Source organism: Amblyomma americanum, chromosome 10 (genome assembly GCF_052857255.1).
Source record: "Amblyomma americanum isolate KBUSLIRL-KWMA chromosome 10, ASM5285725v1, whole genome shotgun sequence".
NCBI classification, from domain to species: domain Eukaryota; kingdom Metazoa; phylum Arthropoda; class Arachnida; order Ixodida; family Ixodidae; genus Amblyomma; species Amblyomma americanum.
This window is the reverse complement of record NC_135506.1, coordinates 128,787,327-128,806,268: the sequence shown is the minus strand read 5'-3', so window position 1 is coordinate 128,806,268 and position 18,942 is coordinate 128,787,327. Positions and strand designations below refer to the sequence as shown.

At 48.4% G+C, this 18,942-nt stretch overlaps 1 protein-coding gene across 1 annotated transcript in view; it reads left to right on the top strand.

The window, feature by feature from the left end:
- The window catches only part of LOC144107607 (uncharacterized), a 456,961-nt gene extending 448,470 nt beyond the window's left edge, over nt 1-8,491 (top strand). Inside the window, exons 7-8 of the mRNA XM_077640706.1 lie at nt 7,259-7,481; nt 8,426-8,491. Of these exons, the coding sequence (XP_077496832.1) occupies nt 7,259-7,481; nt 8,426-8,455 (253 nt within the window). The 3' untranslated portion in view covers nt 8,456-8,491. The remainder of the gene's footprint in view (nt 1-7,258; nt 7,482-8,425) is intronic.
- Nucleotides 8,492-18,942: the final 10,451 nt, after the last annotated feature.

The window sequence follows — 18,942 nt, the reverse complement described above, 5'->3', positions numbered from 1 at the left end:
TTGTCCACAGAGCCGTCTGTAAAAATTTGAAGATGATTTGCAAATTCGGTCTCAAGATGATCCAGTACGAGCGAACGCATTGCCGCTAAAGGAGAATTCCGCTTAGCGCGAACGTGGGGAATTGTCAAAGAACAATCGAGGCTCGGAAAGGACCAAGGTGGCTTCAACGTCTTAGGTCGATCTCGAAGGTCGAGACCCAGAGAACGAAGAGTACTTAAAGCCAGGTACGCCCGGGACTCAGATCTATTTCGAAGGCGCTGTAGAAGCGCTCTCCCGGCAACAGTCTCTCTGAGGCGGCCAATTTGCAGCAAAAGTCTTTGTGAAGCGGCTAGCCGAAGAGGTTTCGATTGAGACTCATACAGTACTGCATTGTTTGGAGCAGCCTGCGGAACGCCGAGAGCCCTCCTTAGTCCCATTCTGTGCAAAACCTCAAGGCGTTCCAGCTGCGATACCGAGGGGGAAATTAAAGGGAGCTGGTACATTATGCGACTTGTCACCAGGGCATCGTGAAGCCTGATCATTGAAGCAGGATGGTTTCCCCATTGCTCACTAGCACTTCTACGAAGCACATTGAGACGCGAAGATAGTGAAGCCACAATCGAGTCCACAGCTCGTCGCCACTGTAGACGTGAGTCAATAGTGACGCCCAAAAAACGTATGGGGTTAACCTGACGAAGGCAAGGCTGATCAAGGTCTATGCTCAGCCGCGCATACCGTCGTCCCCTACCTGGAAACAGGACGAAGCCAGATTTTTCCACCGAGAGAGTCAACCCAACACCTTGAAGGTAACCTTTAACTGAAAGCACGGCCTGTCGCGCTAATAGAGCTAAGCGTTTGTGTTGATATCCGGTTAACCAAAGACAAATGTCGTCTGCATATATCGACATATGGGCATGCCTACAATTTTTTTGCACTTTTGCGGGAAGATCAGCCATGACAACATTAAAGAGCATTGGGGACAGGACGCTACCCTGAGGTAGCCCTCGCGATACCGCCCTTTCGGAGCTCATTATACTGCGTAACCGGACTCGAAATTTACGATCACTGAGAAATGAGTGAATGAATCGCAGAAGATAACCCTGTACGCCTACGACCTGCAGACTATTCAGTATTGAGCTCTGGAGGACGCTATCATAAGCCTTTGATACGTCTAGGAAAGTAGCTAGTGTTGGAAGTCCGAAAGCACTCTGATGTTCAATGTGGCTTATCAAGTCCAGGACGCGGTCCAGGTGCTTGTCTGCGATTACGCTGTGCCCTCACAGCCATTGGTAGAAAATATCAGGCCCTTTATTGATGGCGGTGTGGTGTAGCTCTCGGATTTCTGCCACCGGTTGTTCAAGGAATCCATGACGAAGACCTGTTTGTGAGGTTTCGAGGCCTGCTTCCGAATCAGTGAAATTAGACCATTTCTGTGGGTTTCTTCTTTGATACGCTCAACGGCGACACGAATAGCGGTAAGTTCTGCCCCAGTCGATGAAGTCCGGTGTGATGTTTCAGCTATCTCATGTATGGCCCTTACGGAGATGACTACAAAGCCCGAGGAACTGGAGGGGGTCACTGCATGCAGTCGGTGTCCGGGCTTTCATGCAAAAATTCAGAAGTGAGCTGTTTTAATGAAAAGAGATAGACGAAGTCGTTTCCGACCAGAACTCTATCTCTCTGCCTCTGAAGGTTCTTCGCTTTTTCGCAGGGATCGCAATGCATAGTCTCAACTCTCCTGCGAACAAGCGACAAAACTTCAGAAGCAAAGAAACAGCGTTATGGTAGGAAACAGTGAATATTTTTCACATTTATCTCCACAGAGCGACGTAATCGTGCAGAAAAAATTTGCAGTCAGTTTTTGCTGATGCGGCATAACCATATAATGCTTTCGCATTAATAAAGCCGCTCTTAGCTTGACTCATCTGCCACGGAGAGAGGCAACACAGATAATATGAGGGTAAAAAGGCCTAGTGAGGGAGAAGGGAAGTGTCGCCGATTTCACAATGGCATCTCCTCAGAGTTGCCTCAAGAATTAGTTTGCTCACAAAAAACAAAAATAAAATGCTTAATTTCAGGCACAGTGGTTAAAAAAGGAAAGAAAGAGAAAGATGCTACTATGCAAATAGTGCCCACGTCAGCCTTCATCATAGTCTAGAAGAAAAAACAAGCTTTGAGGACGCATGACCTGACATTCAGGAGCGCCACACAAAGATGTTTTTTTTTTCAGCATCAATAAGCAAATCCAGGACAGGCGCCTTGCCTCGTAGGTCTGGGCTCATATTCCACGCCCCTGTCATTTACAAAGAGGAGCCGATAGTTTAGTCGTTGTCGTGACGAGTAGGAAAAGTTCTTTTGTCCGTTTATGTAATGACGTCACAGAGCGCTGTTATTCTAGTGGATGTATCGTTCCGTGCTGTAGACGAGAGACGACCAGAGGCTACGAGCAAGGGGAGCAGAACTGCCCCTTTATTGAACAGCCATGCATATATACACTTAACTGGGAAAGGAGGGTGTGTTTCCTCACCAACGTGTTAAAAGCATAAGACTGGTATCGCTTACGTCACACAGGTCGTAGATACTAGGCCCGTGCTGCACCAGGTACGATACATCCCCCTTTCATTAAAAGGAAAACATTACATTTGATAGAAAAAAACACTGAGCACGATGCTTAGGTTACTTGCAGAAAGTTTCGATAATATTCAAGTCTATGTGGCGGTCTTCGTTCTCGGCTTGACCTTCTTGATACAGGTTCTTGGCGCGGAGGCACGCCTGCAGGAATGTTGAAGGAGGCAGGGGTGCTACTTGTGGCCGGTGACCCTGCGGAATCGTTGCTACTGGATGCTGAAGTAGAACTTCGAGGTGAACCCGTGCCCCCTTTTTGATGCGAACCACGTCACCAGGGTTGAGCTCCGCTCAACCCTGGATGAGTTGTCGGATGTAATGGTCGGTCTGGTGATGCTTCTGTACGCTGCTAATTGTACACGGCCGGACGCCAGGCAACGTTGTCCGCAGTCTTCTTCCTTGAAGTACCTCGCCAAGTGATAGTTCGGATTTTATTGGCGTAGATCTGTAGGTAAGAAGACCAAGCCAAAAATCTTGATTCATTTCAGTGATTTTCTTTAAAATCTTAACTACTTGAATGCCGTTTCCACCAAACCGTCGGACTGGGGGTGCCTAGGACTGGAAGTGGTGAAGTTGAGGGCGTGCGTTTGAACAAATTCAGCAAAAGCGTGGTTAGTAAAATGTGGACATTGTCCGAAGAAACTCGAACTCGTATGCCGTATATGGCAAAAATCGCACTTTTTGCTTCAACGACTGTCTTTTCGGTAGCGTTTTTGAGTACCTCTACCTCAGGAAAACTTGATATTGCTTCGTAGACGCACAGGTATGACCATCCTCCATACTCAAAAATATCGATGCAGACACGATGCCAGGGCTTATCGGGTAACGGGAGCAACTTTAATCTGGTTGTCTGTACGCGTACGTCTTGCATGCAGAACATGCCTGCGGGAAAGCTTCCATGTCAGCATTGATCGCAACCAGGAGACGAGATTTCTTCTCCTTGTTTTACATTTGTTGACACTGAGGTGGCCTTGATGAACTCTTTCCAAAGATTCTTTCCTTATGTTAGCCGGGACCACAACTTTGCACCCTTTTATGAGAACTCCCTTTACGCGAGAGAGTTGTCCCTTAAACGACTTCCACTGGCCTTTAAGTGGTTTTCCGCCTTCCAGGTCTTCGATAACTTCCAGCAAGTCTTCATCCCGACTAGGTTCAGTAGCCAACCTCTTCCAGGTGTTTTCGGGGACGAGTAAAGAGACTATACTTACTGAGTGCACTGCAGTGTCGTCATTGATGACGTCGTTTTCTGTGCTGGTCCCGGTTTTTGCTCCTGACCACATGTCGGCGAGGAGAAACTGCTTCCCTGGCGTGAATTGCAATTTTGTGTCGTAGCGAAGAAGGCGTTGAAAAAATCGCTTCAACCTCGGGGGCATGTCTCCAATGGCCTTATGCGAGATGGCGATGAAAAGGTGATTATCAGTCTCAAGAATAACCGACTGACCGTATACAAGATGATTGAATTTCTCACAGCTATATGCGACCGCCATGGCCTCCTTTTCAATTTGCGAACAGCGCTGTTCGCACTTTCTATGCGCCCGTGAAGCATCCATGTGTCATTGTGACACTGTAACAGTGCTGCGCCGATTCCGTTTCGTGACGCATCGCAAGACACCTTTATTGCTTTTCTTGGATCGAATACTGTTAGCAAAGGCTCTTTACTTAAGCAGTCGAAAAGCGGCCTCCATTATTCAGCATGATTACACGTCTAGTCAAACGCAACACTCTGCTTTACAAGATTTCTAAACAGCGTCGTCCTCTGGGCCGATGCCGCCATGAACTTGCTGAAATAATTCACGACGCCGAGCTTTCTCTGCACCGCGAGCTTGTCAGCCGTCGGTGGAAATTTTATCATATATTTTATCTGTGAGGGCTTGGTCTGAATTCTTCTTTGTCAATGACATCACCCAGAAACTCGAATTTTATGACGCCAATCGAACACTTGACCAGGTTAAATGTCAATCGGCAGTGTTCTGCTGCCCTCAGTGTCGATGGTAGGCGCATGTCACGTTCCTGCCTCGACGATCCCCACACTAACACATCATCAACGTGTACTCTAACGCCGGGAGGCCTTCAACATTCTCATTTAGAGTTTTCTGAAATACCTCAGGCGCCAACAATATTCCAAGGGGTAGCACAGAAATCTATAGCGCCCGAATGGCGTTGCAAATGCGCAAAATCTCGAGGTTTCGTCGTTCAACGGAATCTGGTGAAAACCAGAGTTTGCGTGAAGACGCGTAAAAACTGTAGCCCCCGCTAACTCTTGCTCTATATTTTCACGTCGGGGCATTGTGTAATGCTCCCGTTTGATACACTGGCTAATCCTCCTGCGGTATCCTGCCTTTCTTTCGTGCAATGACCAATGGGTTTACCCAGTCTGTGGACTCGGAGACTTTCGTTATGATGCCTGCGCGCTCCATGCGTGCCGGTTCCTCTTGCAGGGACTCAGGGCCAGCGGTACTCGCGGGGCCGCTTGGATGACTGGTGTGGCGTTGTCACGCAGAACAATACAATAGAACGTTTTCACGCATCCAGTTCCTGTTAACATGTGGCAAAAGTTCTTTGTGACTACCTCAGAACTGTTTTGAGAGGCGGTGTGTACGCGTGACACGAGTCAAAGGTTTTCGCTGGCCTGTATAGGCCCAGGATGAACTGATGTCCCTTGGACACCACGAAGAAGTCGAGAACAGCGCAACGATCATCAAGAGCTACTTCTATGCGAATGACACCCTCATGCTTGATAACACCACCGCCGTAGAAACGGAACACCGAGCTGCTTGGTTTTAGTGACGCCTTGCGGGAAATTTCACGGTAGCATCCGAAGGGTAGTAAATTTGCTTGCACGCCTGTGTCGACCCTGAATTCGAGCGGTACGTTGTTGATTTGACCCTGCACAGTCCAGTCGTGTCGGCTTGCCGCGCTGCGCGACACCTACAGGATGTCAAAGTTATCTTCACTGCCCTGAATTTCGCCAACTTCGGCAAATCTTTTGCAGCAGATAGCAAAATGGTCAGGCCGCTGACACTTTCGGCATGTTTCCCCGAATGCAGAACAGCTTCGTTGCGCGTGCACACGTCCGCATTTGCGACACTTGTGATGTCTGGGCAATTCACTTTGTCTACTGACGTGTTCTTTGCGCATCGTGTTAATCTGACTTTCATCTCGTGCCCAGAGTTTCTGTTGTGCTGCTGCCACTTCTGCCGCTTTAGCAACCTGATCAGACTTCTGTAACGTCAGTGCTGTGTCCCGCCGCAGTTTCCTGAACTCTCGCATCGCTAGTTCCATAAACAATCTGGTCTGTGATGATTGCATTCATTTGGGATCCGAAGGTGCATGCTCGTTCTTGGTTTTTTAAGTCTCGTTGAAAAGGTTCGAAGGGCTCACCCGGGGCCTGGACTCGAGTGCGGAAGAGGTAGCGCTCATGTACTTCGTTCTTCTCCGCCTACAGTATTGATCAAATTTCTATAGAACATTGGCGTATTCATTCTTGTTCTCGTCTTAGCCGAGCTGAACGTGTTGATGATCTCGATGGCTCTATCGCCCGCTACGCTCAGCAGGAATGCCATCTTGCGCGACTCTGTTCGACGCGTGTCGGTTGGTTCTGATGTGGCGAAAAAATTCGAACATTTTCTTGAATGTTTGCCTGTTCTTGGCAATTTCCCCAGCAAAGCTCAGCGGCCCTGATGGCTTCAGGAAGTCCATCGGGTTGGTCTTGTAGCGCAATCTTCGGTTCACCAAGATTGGACATCGGTGGTCATCCGACATCTGACACCATGTATCGTTGCATGATGCAGAGGAGACACGACCAGAGCCTCCGAGCAACGGGAGCAGAAGAGCCGCTCCTTTATTGAACAGCCGTGTATGTGTACACTCAAGTGGGAGAGTAGGGTGTTTTCTCTCACCAACATGTTATAAGCATAAGACTGATATCGCTTACGTCACACGGGTCGTAAATACGAGGCCCGCGCTGCACTAGATATATACATTGGAGATCCCTCCTTCGTGGCTTGACCGCTATAGGTGCAATCCTTAGAGCACAACACAAGGGCGCAACTGCAAGCTATTGTTTGTCTTTACATGCATGCCACAAGGTGGGCCATTCAACCATTAATTCTTTTGTTTACATTTTAGTTGTCACTATTTAGCTCCTATGCATTCAGTTTTCAACTGCACTGTCTGTATTAGATTCTGTATTACAATGTGTCTTTCGACGCCCATGCAAAAAAGCAGAACCATGTAATCCCGCCTTAGTCTTGTTTCATGGGCGAATGACGCAACGTAGACACTGTTTTCACGACGTCATCTCAGGCCAGACGACTCTGAGAGCCACCCGCAAACATTGACCACGGAGTTTTTAACTATTTTAAAATCTACTTCAATGTCGCGAATTTCAGTTTGGTGCGAGGAAAAAGAGTATATTTTAAATGTGGGACTTCATCAACCAATGACACGTGTGTCCTCATGGTGAACAAGCCAACAAACATCACCAGAGGCACAGAATCTAAGCGTTTCATTTTTGCTAAAAAAAACTAAATTATTTTCTTGTGTGTGTCTAAAGTAATTGGCTGACGTACCCATCCAATCATCAGCCCGCAGGTAAAATCGCATTTTCTTTCTCACTACCTAACACAAAAATTCTTGTCTACTTTATTTTTAGCGTCTACATTGAACTGCCAGGAGAAGGCGAAACAAAAATTCATTTCACCAACAACGTCAAAAAAGGCCAACTTCTCGTCTTCTTGGTGCGTCTTGCGACCGACGGCATCGTAGTTACCAACGATTTCGACCCTAGCAAAAAATACGCCGTTCTTAAAAGGACGAATGAAAAATACCTAAAAACGAAATTCAACGACGACTTGGAAATCATGAATGTAGAAGGCGTACGTAATGCATCATTTTTACAACGAGTTTAGCCCTTTATTTCTCCTATGGTAGGCGAACTGTCCCCATACTTAGAACGCAAGTAAAACGCAATTTGGGATTGCAGCTGCGGGGCCAGCCTTGGCTCTTAAACACTGTGCATGTTTCATTGTCCATAAGCGTGTAGCAGTCGCATGTGAGCAAGATATAACTCACTGCTTCATAGAATTCCTGGTTCACATTTGCATTCAGTTAGGATTGCAGCTAAGCACATCAAAATTTTTAAAATTATTTTTTATTTAAACGTGCACTAAAGAGAAATCTGAGCTCCTCTTTTTACGGTGGCAACTCGATCTACACGTTCCGAAGGTTCTTAGAAACTTCGTAATATTTTCCTGTGCGGCCGATTTCACTAATTTGAAGCAGATTAAATGTCCTGGCTCCCACCATTTTGTTTCTCCTCAACGCTGAAGATAGGAGGAGTCAACCAACGCGTGGAGTGCCTTTCAGCCGCTCGGCCATTGGCGGAGTGATGCGTAAATCAGAGTCCACGCCTATTTTTATTTCCGTGGACCTATTCTGTGGCTATGTTGTCACCGACTGAAACTATTTGTTCATAGAAACATAAAAACAAAATAAAAGCGAAAGCGAATCCTCAACGGCAGTGGCTGAAAGGCACTCCACGCATTGGTTGACGCGCCCTACCTTTGTTGAGTTTTAAGAAAAGGCGTGAGCAGGGACATTTTGTCCGATTTAAATTAGCGAACTGGGCGCACAGGAAATTAATTCGAAGATTTTAAGAATGCTCGGAAGGTGTAGATCGAGTTCCCGCTGTAAAAAAGGGGTTCAGGTTACTCTTTAGTGCTCCTTCATTGTATCATGGATGTATATGAATTCGGGTATTTGCATCAACCCAGAGCCAACGTTTGCAAAAATGATCGCCATTTTGGCTTCCTTCTTTCAGACTGTGCCAAATTACAAGTATACCCCTTAGGAAACAATCCCTGCTAACAAATACGTACTTCACGAGCTCTCTTCAGTTACACGATTAAGAAAAATAAACGATTTCTTCCAAGTGAGCCATTCATTTCAACGCCCTCATTGCGTGGCACGCAGCAAAGCCAGCGAGCAGGGTCTACTCAATCTGTGAGTGTCCTTCCGAAAATAATACTTCCTCTTGTATTCATAAAATTTAGAGTGAGACAGAGTACGTGCAAGCACAACAGAACAAGCTAAGGTTTAGGTTCCGTGCGGTCATTTTTCTACATTGTCACCACCGTCTGTTATACACCTTGGCCAACGATCAACTTGAGCGATGTACCGCAGAGGCGAAGCTGTGATGACAGCAACGGACTGTGGAAAATGGTGCGAAGTCTATATTTTATGGCACTGTACGATGGATGTGCTGGAAAGTCAAAGCAAATTTTGCGATGCACTCCGTGGTCATGAACCAGATGTGAAGCTTTGGACGAAGGCCAGACCCTGGTCGAAACGTTAGCATAAAGATCGTTAGTTTTTCCACCGTGTGTCAAGTCTATTCCGTTTATGTGTACCGGACCTACCCGATTTTCACCCCCTGAGTATATATATATAGTACATCACGCTCGACTTGCGTGATGTACTGGTGATTTTGAATGTCACGCAAGTCAAGCGTGCTTGTATCCTTCCCGGCCACCGGGGCAGTATTTATACTGGCTAACGGCCAATAAACGTTTTCGTTGTGAGTCAGCGCTCTCTGCTGTGACCTCTCTTCTCTGTCTCGTCTGTCGCGCTGTTGTGGATGATCGTTTTATTTGATCGGCTTCTTGGTGGCATCGCTTACAACGCGGAAGAGGAGGAGAATGAGGTTGTTGCACTCGTGCCCGGCAAGGGTACTAAGGTGGTTTCAGTCGCCCGTCGCGGTCTGAATAAACCCCTGGACGCAACATCCTGGCGCAAGCTGCCGGGTTCGCCGAAGACAGATCTCCAGCTTTACTTTTGCCGCAGTCGTCGGTTTGTGGTCTGCCGCCTTCTCTTCCCATAATGTCCCTGGACGGCGACGCTGCGAGGTCCGTGCCCAGAATTTCGCGGTAGCATTACTGGGAGCCACAGGCGTTCGCGGGCTCATCCAGCGACGACGTCGGTGAATGGCTCACCCACTACTTACGGTTGAGTCGCTACAATAAGCTTAACTCATCCCCCCGACTTGCAAACTTCGTGTTTTTCTTGACCGACATGGCCCTGACATGGTACGACAGCCGCGCAGGTCGTCTCTCCTGCCATGAAATATGAGCACAAAGTTGGCCACTTACTTAAAGGACTCGCCGAAGACATCTACAACTTTCTTATCAGAAAAAAAAGCATCGAGTCCATGTCTGACGTCATCCTGCAGTGTGGCACGTTTGAAACTTTGTAAATGCGTCACATCACACCGAAATTCGGACGTTTGGCCGCGGTGACGATGGTGGCGGCTGTCGACGCACCATCGTCATGTGATCTGGCCTTCACGATCCGCCAGATCGTTCGCAAAGGGTTGACCAGGTCGCTGGAACTTACTCGGAATTCTTCAGCGCTCCTTCCTGTGTATCCCACGCGTCCTCCTCTGCCAGCCGCCGTTAACGTGGCGGACTTTAAGGAGCGCCGCGTACTCCGAGGGCTGCGGCCGAGCAACATACCGCGATCGCCCCGGACCACCAGTCCCGATTTTACCAGCCCAAGCTGGCCACATACGACGAGACATTCCGGCCCAGTACTTCGTACGATGACTACTTGCCGACGCAGCCTCCTCCTGGTCCCTCTCTTGTGTGTTACCACTGCGGTCTGCCCGGTCCCATCTCCCGATTTTGCCCCGCCGACAACCGTCCCGTTACGGTTCCTATACTTATTATCCGCGGCCGGGTTGCCAACCTGCTCCTTCTCGGTGCCCATCCTACCCGCCTGGTTTCGGCAACCCATGGCCTGCACAAATTCGGAATCGTTCGCCGGCATTGGATAGAAGTGTGACACCGCCTCCAGGTTTCCGCACTCGTCGGTCACCATCACCCCCAAGCCGCTCCTCCTCGCCTCCGCCTGAAAACTTCTCGGCGCGACCGATGGGGGTGAGGTCGCTGGAAGTCTGCCGTCGGAAGAGATACCCCTGCCTATTATGTTATAGAACAAACTGAATGTGCTAGTGGATGGTGTACCTGCGTTGGCTTTAGTATGTACGGCTGCTACTGTTCCAGCTATGAGTGCTGCGTTTAAGTGTCGCCTCGGACGCAAAGTTTTGTTTCGATGGGACAAAAATGTCGAGTTCTGTGGTGTGAGTGGTGAACCGTTGCCTGCAGTGGGAGTGTGTAGTGTTAGGGTTTCCTTGAGTGGTCAAGTGTTCAGCAGGGAAATAGTGGTGTTCGCCCAATTGACGCACGACGTTATTTGTGGCCTCGACTTTTTGCAGATGTGTGGCGCTAACGTCGACTGTCATACCGGGGAGCTCAGCGTCGGCAAATGTTTTACCACTCACCTTGTAGAAGGCTCGTGCAGCATAGAGAGTGTGTTCTGTGTTACCCGACATACTGTCTTGCCTCCTTTTTTGGCTGTATGCGTATCAGTTTCCTGCCCCAATTCCGCTCTCTACTTGTTTGATGCGATTTTGAAGCCGAACTACTTGATCTGCAGGAAGAAAGATATCTTGGTTCCGGATGCATGGTTTCCGTCGCCAAAGAACACACTGAACTGTGGACAGTGAATTGTCGACGGAGTCTGCAGTTCTGCCTGAAGGCATGAAGTTTGCGTCATGCAGCCAGGAGGTGCCTGAATATTGCCTTGCTTACCGACCCATTGGGCGCAGCAGTGCCAGAGCTTTACGAAGAGTCACAGTTACTTCACATGATCGACAGCTCGCTTTCCACACATGAGCGCCGTGCTCTATTGGCAACCCCCCTTCGACACTCCACTGTGTTTGACATCTCACAGCCCGGCGGCCTTTCTTCCATTCCCTCGTTACAGACCCTGCACAGGGTTGGCACAGGCGCTTCACATCCCATCGGACAAAAGCCCTACTGAACGTCACCGTCTGAACGCAAGGTGACCAATGAAGAAGTGAAGGAGATGCTAACTGAAGGTGTTAACCAAGAGTCGTCGAGTCCGTGGGCCGCTCCTGTAATTCTGGTACGAAAGAAGGATGGATCATGGCGTTTCTGCGCAGATTACCGTCGTCTAAATGCCCTCAGAAGAAAGGACGTATAGCGCCTCCTTCGAATCGGCAATGCCATCGACTGCCTTTTTTCAGCCTACTATTTCTCTTTTATTGAGCTCCGATCGGGGAGTTGGCAGATCTCTATGCATTCTGCGAACAAAAAGAAAACAGCGCTAATTACGCCTGACGGCCTATATGAATTTAATATAATGCCATTCGGCCTTTCTAATGCGCCCACCACCTTCGAGAGATTTATGGACATGATACTCCATGGTTTGAAGGAGAAAATATGCATGTGCTACCTAGACGATGTTGTTATTTTCGGAAAGCCGTTCAGTGACCACAACGACTGTTAAGCTCTCGTCCTGGACTGTATGCTCAAAGCTGGTCTTGTGCTTAATTGTAAAAAGTGCCACTTTGGGGCGCGTCAGGCGTTAGTACTTGGGTACCTCGTTGACAAAAACTGTGTCAGACCTGATCCAGCCAAGACTGCAGTGTCGAGTCGTTCAAGCCACCACAGTCTGTGAAAGAGCTGCGAAGTTTCTTGGGCTTATGCTCATACTTTTTCCGATATAGTCATCGCTTTGCTTACATCGAATAACCCCTCACTGGCCTGCATCAGAAAAATGTGGCTTTCGAGTGTACCCCTGAGTGCGACTCCGCCACCTGCCCACTAAAATTCCTTCTTACGTCCCAACCTGTACTTCGCCACTTTGAACCCTCTGCCACACCCCAGAGATTCATACCGACGCCAGCCATGTTGGCCTCATCGCTGTGCTTGTCCAGAGCTGCTACAACAAAGAGCAAGTTGTTGCTTATGCGAGTCGCTCTCTGTAAGTCGGAGCGCAACTACACGGTCACCGAGCAGGAATGCCTTGCCGTTGTCTTCACCACGCAGCGCTCCCGCTCAAATCTAAACGGACGCCCGTTCATTATCGTCACCGACCATCACGCCCACTGCTGGCTCGTTATCCTTCGTGACCATTATGGGCGCCTTGCACGGTGGGTTCTCCGACTACAAGAGTTTGGCTACACAGTCACCTAGAAGAGCGGTCGCAGGCACGCTCACGATGACTCTCTTTCGCGGTTGCCCCTTCCTGAGACGGAGCCTAGCATCGATAATTTCGACCACTCCGTCGCGTCAGTATTACCGTTTTTCCTTGATTTCGCGGCATTCAAAGCAGAACAGCAGAGAGATTCAACCCTGTGGTCTCTTCATCCGGAGGCTGAAGACCCCTCCCGTACAAACCACTTCTGCGTGCGAAATGGTCTCATATGGAAGAAAATTATTCTTCTACAGGCCAGTGCTTCTTCCTGGTAGTTCCAAAGAGCCTGCACACCTCTGTCGTGCAGGCCATGCACGACAATCCTACATCTGGACATCTTGGGTCGGCACGAATGCTCCACCGTACCGAGGCACGCTTCTATTGACCGAAACTGCGGGCCACGACTGAGCGGTACGTCGCCAGCTGCACTCAGTGTCAACAATATCACCGCCCTACTTGCATTGCATCTTGTCAGCTTCGCCCTGTGACACCACCTGCAGCACCTTTCGTGCAAGTCGTCATAGACCTCCTGGGCCAATTTTCCAAATCGCATCATGGGAACCGCTGATTACCCTACTCAGTATTGCGAAACGGCAGCCCTACCCTCGTCTACAGCGTATCATGTGTCCTCTTTTATGCTGCACTCCATAGTTCTCCGTCGTGGACACCCAAAAGTTATCATCAGTTATCGTGGTCGGCAGTTGACCAGCTGACGTCGCGGAGCAGCTTCTAAGTTCCTGCGCATCGCATTTTCGCCATTCCTCGCCTTACCATCCCAAGACGAATGGGCAACTGAGCGCACTAACCGAACGATCCCTACCTGTTGTCAATGTACGTTGATATAAAACACAAAACTGGGACAGCGTCCTGCCGTTCGTTACCTAAGCTTTCAATACCGTGCGCTATGATACTACTGGCTTCAGCCCCTTCTTTTTACTATATGCTGGCCCCCCACGCTACACATTGGACACCATACTACCTCATGAAGGTCTCTCCAACTCCGAGACACTTTGTCTCGCCGAAGAGGCCCGGCACCTTGCCCGCCTTCGTATCCTCGCCTCCAGATATCGGTCCAAAGCGCGCTACGATGCCCACCGCCGTCACGTCACTTAAAGCCCTGCTAATTTGGTCTTGTTGTGGTGGCCTGTCAGAAAGCGGGGATTGTCCCAGAAGCTTCTGTACCCCTGCAATGGACCCTATGTCATATTGAGCAAATTAGCGAGCTCAATTACCGCATAGCGCGTCTCACGGCAAGCGGTCTTCGTTCTGCACGAACTGAAGTGACTCACGTCACCCGATTGAAACCCTACCATTCAGCGCGGTGCTTTTTAACTCGCCCTTAAATAAATCAATAAAGCGGCGTGCCGGCAGCTTTGACGAATGAACAAACAGTACCAGGATTCGCGGCATTATATATATATATATATGAGATAAATCGATATTAAAAATTTATATAAGATATATGAGATAAATCTGTATAATGCCGCTAATCTTACAACAGTTTGTTCATTCTGCAAAGCTGACTCATGAGAAAGATAGCTCCTCTGATGGAAACGTGGAGTCAGATAAAAATGTTTCCTTTAACGAAGGGTACACTTCGCTATATACCGGGTGTTGCGGCCATCACTTTCAAAAATTACTTAAATAATTGGATTCAATATAACAAATTATAGGTGTAGGATCACACTGTACGCCCCAGTGCACACAATATGCTGCAAAACTCCTCTAATTATTCAGGCAATTAAACAAAATCCACTAATTAACTTTCTAATTATCGTAGCTGGGTGTTTAGTCCCAATTGGAAGTTTTATGGCGTGAACAACACGACGTCATGTCAGTTTTTGAAACGAAGCAAAACTCAATTTCCAGAGCCCTGCAGCGCGAAGTAATCCGAAGCTTTTTCCCGCACGCGACCGAAACTGAGCGCACGAGGAGCGCCGGAAGTAGGGCGTAAGCGAAGCGTCCGCTGATGACGTGTCGTAATGAATGCAGCGCCCAACTTGAAACGCGTGTGCTAACTTTCCTCGCTAGAGAACCTCGGCTCTCAGCTTAGACCGCGGGCGGCGTTATCGACTGCTTCGTCGCTCGGAGTAAGGAAAATTATAGTCATCGTCAGTTAAAACAACGTCGATTTTGAGAGCCCAGATGGGCGCATCTGGAGGCGTTTCTGTGTGTGTGTGTGTGTGTGTGTGTGTGTGTGTGTGTGTGTGTGTGTGTGTGTGTGTGTGTGTGTGTGTGTGTGTGTGTGTGTGTGTGTGTGTGTGTGTGTGTGTGTGTGTGTGTGTGTGTGTGTGTGTGTGTGTGTGTGTGTGTGTGTGTGTGTGTGTGTGTGTGTGTGTGTGTGTGTGTGTGTGTGTGTGTGTGTGTGTGTGTGTGTGTGTGTGTGTGTGTGTGTGTGTGTGTGTGTGTGTGTGTGTGTGTGTGTGTGTGTGTGTGTGTGTGTGTGTGTGTGTGTGTGTGTGTGTGTGTGTGTGTGTGTGTGTGTGTGTGTGTGTGTGTGTGTGTGTGTGTGTGTGTGTGTGTGTGTGTGTGTGTGTGTGTGTGTGTGTGTGTGTGTGTGTGTGTGTGTGTGTGTGTGTGTGTGTGTGTGTGTGTGTGTGTGTGTGTGTGTGTGTGTGTGTGTGTGTGTGTGTGTGTGTGTGTGTGTGTGTGTGTGTGTGTGTGTGTGTGTGTGTGTGTGTGTGTGTGTGTGTGTGTGTGTGTGTGTGTGTGTGTGTGTGTGTGTGAGTGAGTGAGTGAGTGAGTGAGTGAGTGAGTGTCATCATGAATTTATTTACTCACTAGATCGATCTTCTGTTTTCTTATAATCGCTGGGCATCAGGAACCACGTCCGAAGAATAAAAGCTTTGTCAGCGTGGTAAGTAGAGCAATCGGGCAGCTGTTCTTGCGGTTGTGTTAGCGTGTGTTAGCTTCAGTTTCCCAATAGAGCGCAGTCGTTTGCATTTCAGGTTCTTGTCTTTGGAGGTGCACCTGTGAAAAGGCCATTGCAGTGTCAGTGTTTCAAATCACTGGAATGTGTCACGCTGCATTGTGTGAATTTTGGGAATGGCCGCGCCAGCGCAACACCATCGTTCACTGTGGACATTGTGGTCGCTTATGTGAGCGCTCACATGGACGCAGAGCTGGCACCCTGACTGTATGTCGTACAACATCGTGGTCGTCGCGTGACGACTCGTCCCACGTTCGTATTTATATTTAATCAATTTAACTCTACTGGATTAGTTCATGTTCAGAAAAGGAAGTGACCAGGGAGCGCAACCGACGATTTTGACATTGCTGTCCTCGCGTACGCTTCTGCCACGCCAGAAGCAAGTGCCAGGGAGATCGCCAACGCGTACGGAGCCAGCCCGGCATCAGTTTGTAGGTCACTATCAAGACACAGCTACTACCTCTATCATGTGTGCCTTCACCAGGAATTGACACTGAATGACTTTCAGAAACGGCTCAATTTTTGCAACTGGTGCCTAATCAAAGTGATGAAAACCCGGAATTCCTGCATAAAGTACTTTGGAAAGACAAAGCCCAATTTTGCAGGGACTCCAATGTCAACTTGCACAATGCGAATTATTGGTGCGACAAGAACCCAAATTGGCTACGCCAGCACAAGCAGCAGGTAAGATGGCCAGCAAATGTTTGGTGTGGCATTTATGACGGCTGTATTGTCGGTCCCTCCTTCATCGACGGGAACCTCTTTGGGAAAAAGTACACAGACTGCGTCCTAAAAGGCTCTGTCTCTGAATTTGTCTCAGAGGTACCACTGGCCGGGCTGAATAAAATGTGAATTCAGCATGACGGAGCGCTGCCACTTTTTTTTCGTTCCACGGTGCAATTCCCAGTGAGCACCCTTGCCAACCAATGGATTGGGCTGGCGGGAACAACAGCGTGGCCGAATGCGCGATTTGTCACCAGTGGATACCTTCCTCTGGGGATAAGTTAACGACGAGGAGTTCACTACGGAGCCAGCGAACCTCGGAGACCTGAAGGAGCGTATCAAGATTCCCCGAGAGATGTTCATTTCTGCTGTCAATTTCATCAAAGACCGCATTCTACCGAGCATTGCAATGGACGGCAAGCATTTTGAACACGTGATGTGAAAACGGCTTCTTTCCTACCATACCATATCCTAGTTGTTTCCTGGACTGGCCGAATGGATCTGCAACCAACTTAATCCATAAAAGAAAGAAGTCTCATTCTTTCCTGTTTTTTATACAACTAGAAAGTGCTAAACCTCTGCGGACAATGTTTACTAATTGAGTACTAGTACTTGTTACAGCACGGGACGTGTATAATGCAGCACACGGCAACCGTACTGAGCCAGCCGGTACGGAGCACCTTAATGCTGAAATTGCAATATTTTCAGTTAGAATCTTTTTATCTAAGAAAGTCATCCTCATTTATTCAGCAGTCAAGCCTATACTGCAGTAAAGAAATGGACGCTTGACTGAAATAATACAATGCATGTCGATTTACCGATACTATTTAGGGTAAACAGTAATCTGCACACTGTCAGATAAGAGAACCATTATCGCTTTCACGAAGCTAGTGAAGAAAAAAAGTAAAGTCACTTCCCGGAGTTAACCATACAGGCAGAGGGCCACGTATGCTTTTCAGTGTTCCCAATAGCGACGGCCGCGTAGCAGACGATGGCTATAATTTTCCTTACTCCGAGCGACGCAGAAGTCGATAGCCAAGGTTCTCTATAGCGAGGAAAGGTAGCACACGCGTTTCGAATTGGGTGCTGCATTCATTACGACACGTCACCAGCGGACGCTTCGCTTACGCCCTACTTCCGGCGCTCCTCGTGCGCTCGGTTTCGATCGCGTGCGGGAAAAACAGTCGGATTTCTTCGAAGTGCAGGGCTCTTGAAATTGAGCTTTTCTTCATTTCAAAAACTGATATGACATCGCCTTGTTCACGGCATCAAACTCCTAACTGGGACTAACCACCCAGCTAAAATAACTTAAAAGTTAATTTGTCGGTTTCTGTTAATTACCTGGAAAAACAGTTGGGTTTTGCAGTGTATTCGGTCCGCCGGGGCAAAGAGTGTGATCCTAGACCTAATTTTTTTGCAATACTGAATTCAGTATTTTCAGGGATTTTTGAAAGTGTTCGCTGTAACACCCGGTGCATATGCTCTCAAGGTTAGGTCACACGTGAACATAATAGCCCCGAAAACTGAATACTTTACAGCGGTTGGCCGCTTGACAGTTGGTAGCGCACCTGGCACGTGATTCGGAGTTTGTGGGTTCAGTTAGCACAGGTGGAATGTGGTTGTTTTTGCTTCGACTTTTCTATATAAGTATTTTATGCGATAACATATTAGATATCAATCTCCGTTCATCAACAGGACAAATCTAGAAGGAATAATAAAAATAATAATAAAAACTCCCCTGTGCTGAATGGGTTCTGTGGTGTAGGCCTGTATAGTATATAATTTTCATGACTCAGCTTACGACAAGACATCTGACCAGCCGACGACTCCCCCCCCCCCCCCCCCCCCCCCGAAAAAAAAGGGTGCCTTGCTGAGAAAGAGCCTGCGGAATTTTCTCACGCTTCGCTCGGTGCGAATGATCTTAACTCTGACTGCTCCTGGCGAAGGATGCCTTGGGACAGCGACCGACGAAGCTCAGAACCAAGAACGCCCGTTCCGGGGAATAAAGAAACGCCGCTGTTAAGTAATTGCCCTTACCGTCAGGAGCCGGCCACACCGTAGACAGCTCGCAGCAGTTGAGGTGCGCAGCGCTGCAAGGACCTCATGTGCTTTCGGGGAATCGGAGCCGGTTGCACTACTGTTGCTACACTGTAGGAAATAGCACTGAGCTTGCGATTTCTCATCGCCCGTTCCCACGGGTTGAACCTGCAATGACTGACCCCGTTCGCTACACCACTGTGCAACTTTGATAGGTTCCCATCATGAAGAAATGTGCCTCGTGTTGCTATGGCCACCGCCTGATGAAGTAGCGCACTCTTAGAGGATTTAAGGAGCGTGCTGAGGGAGAAAGGACGCTCTGGGATCTGGCGACAAGGCTATAAGAACGGACGCGATCTGATCACACAGTCAGTTGTCCACAAGCACCATGGTAGCATCATCTTTTTGGTTAATTGCGCACCAAAATTTTTTACTGTCATTTGTTAACATTGCTGAAAGCGTATGGCGTAAAAAGTTGAAGGCCATTGAAGGCCATTTAGCCGAACACTGCAGGTCCTGCAAGTGCAGGGCGCTACTCAGGAAATGCTCTGTTATTTACAAGCACAAAGCTCAGCTCACCCGGGAAATTG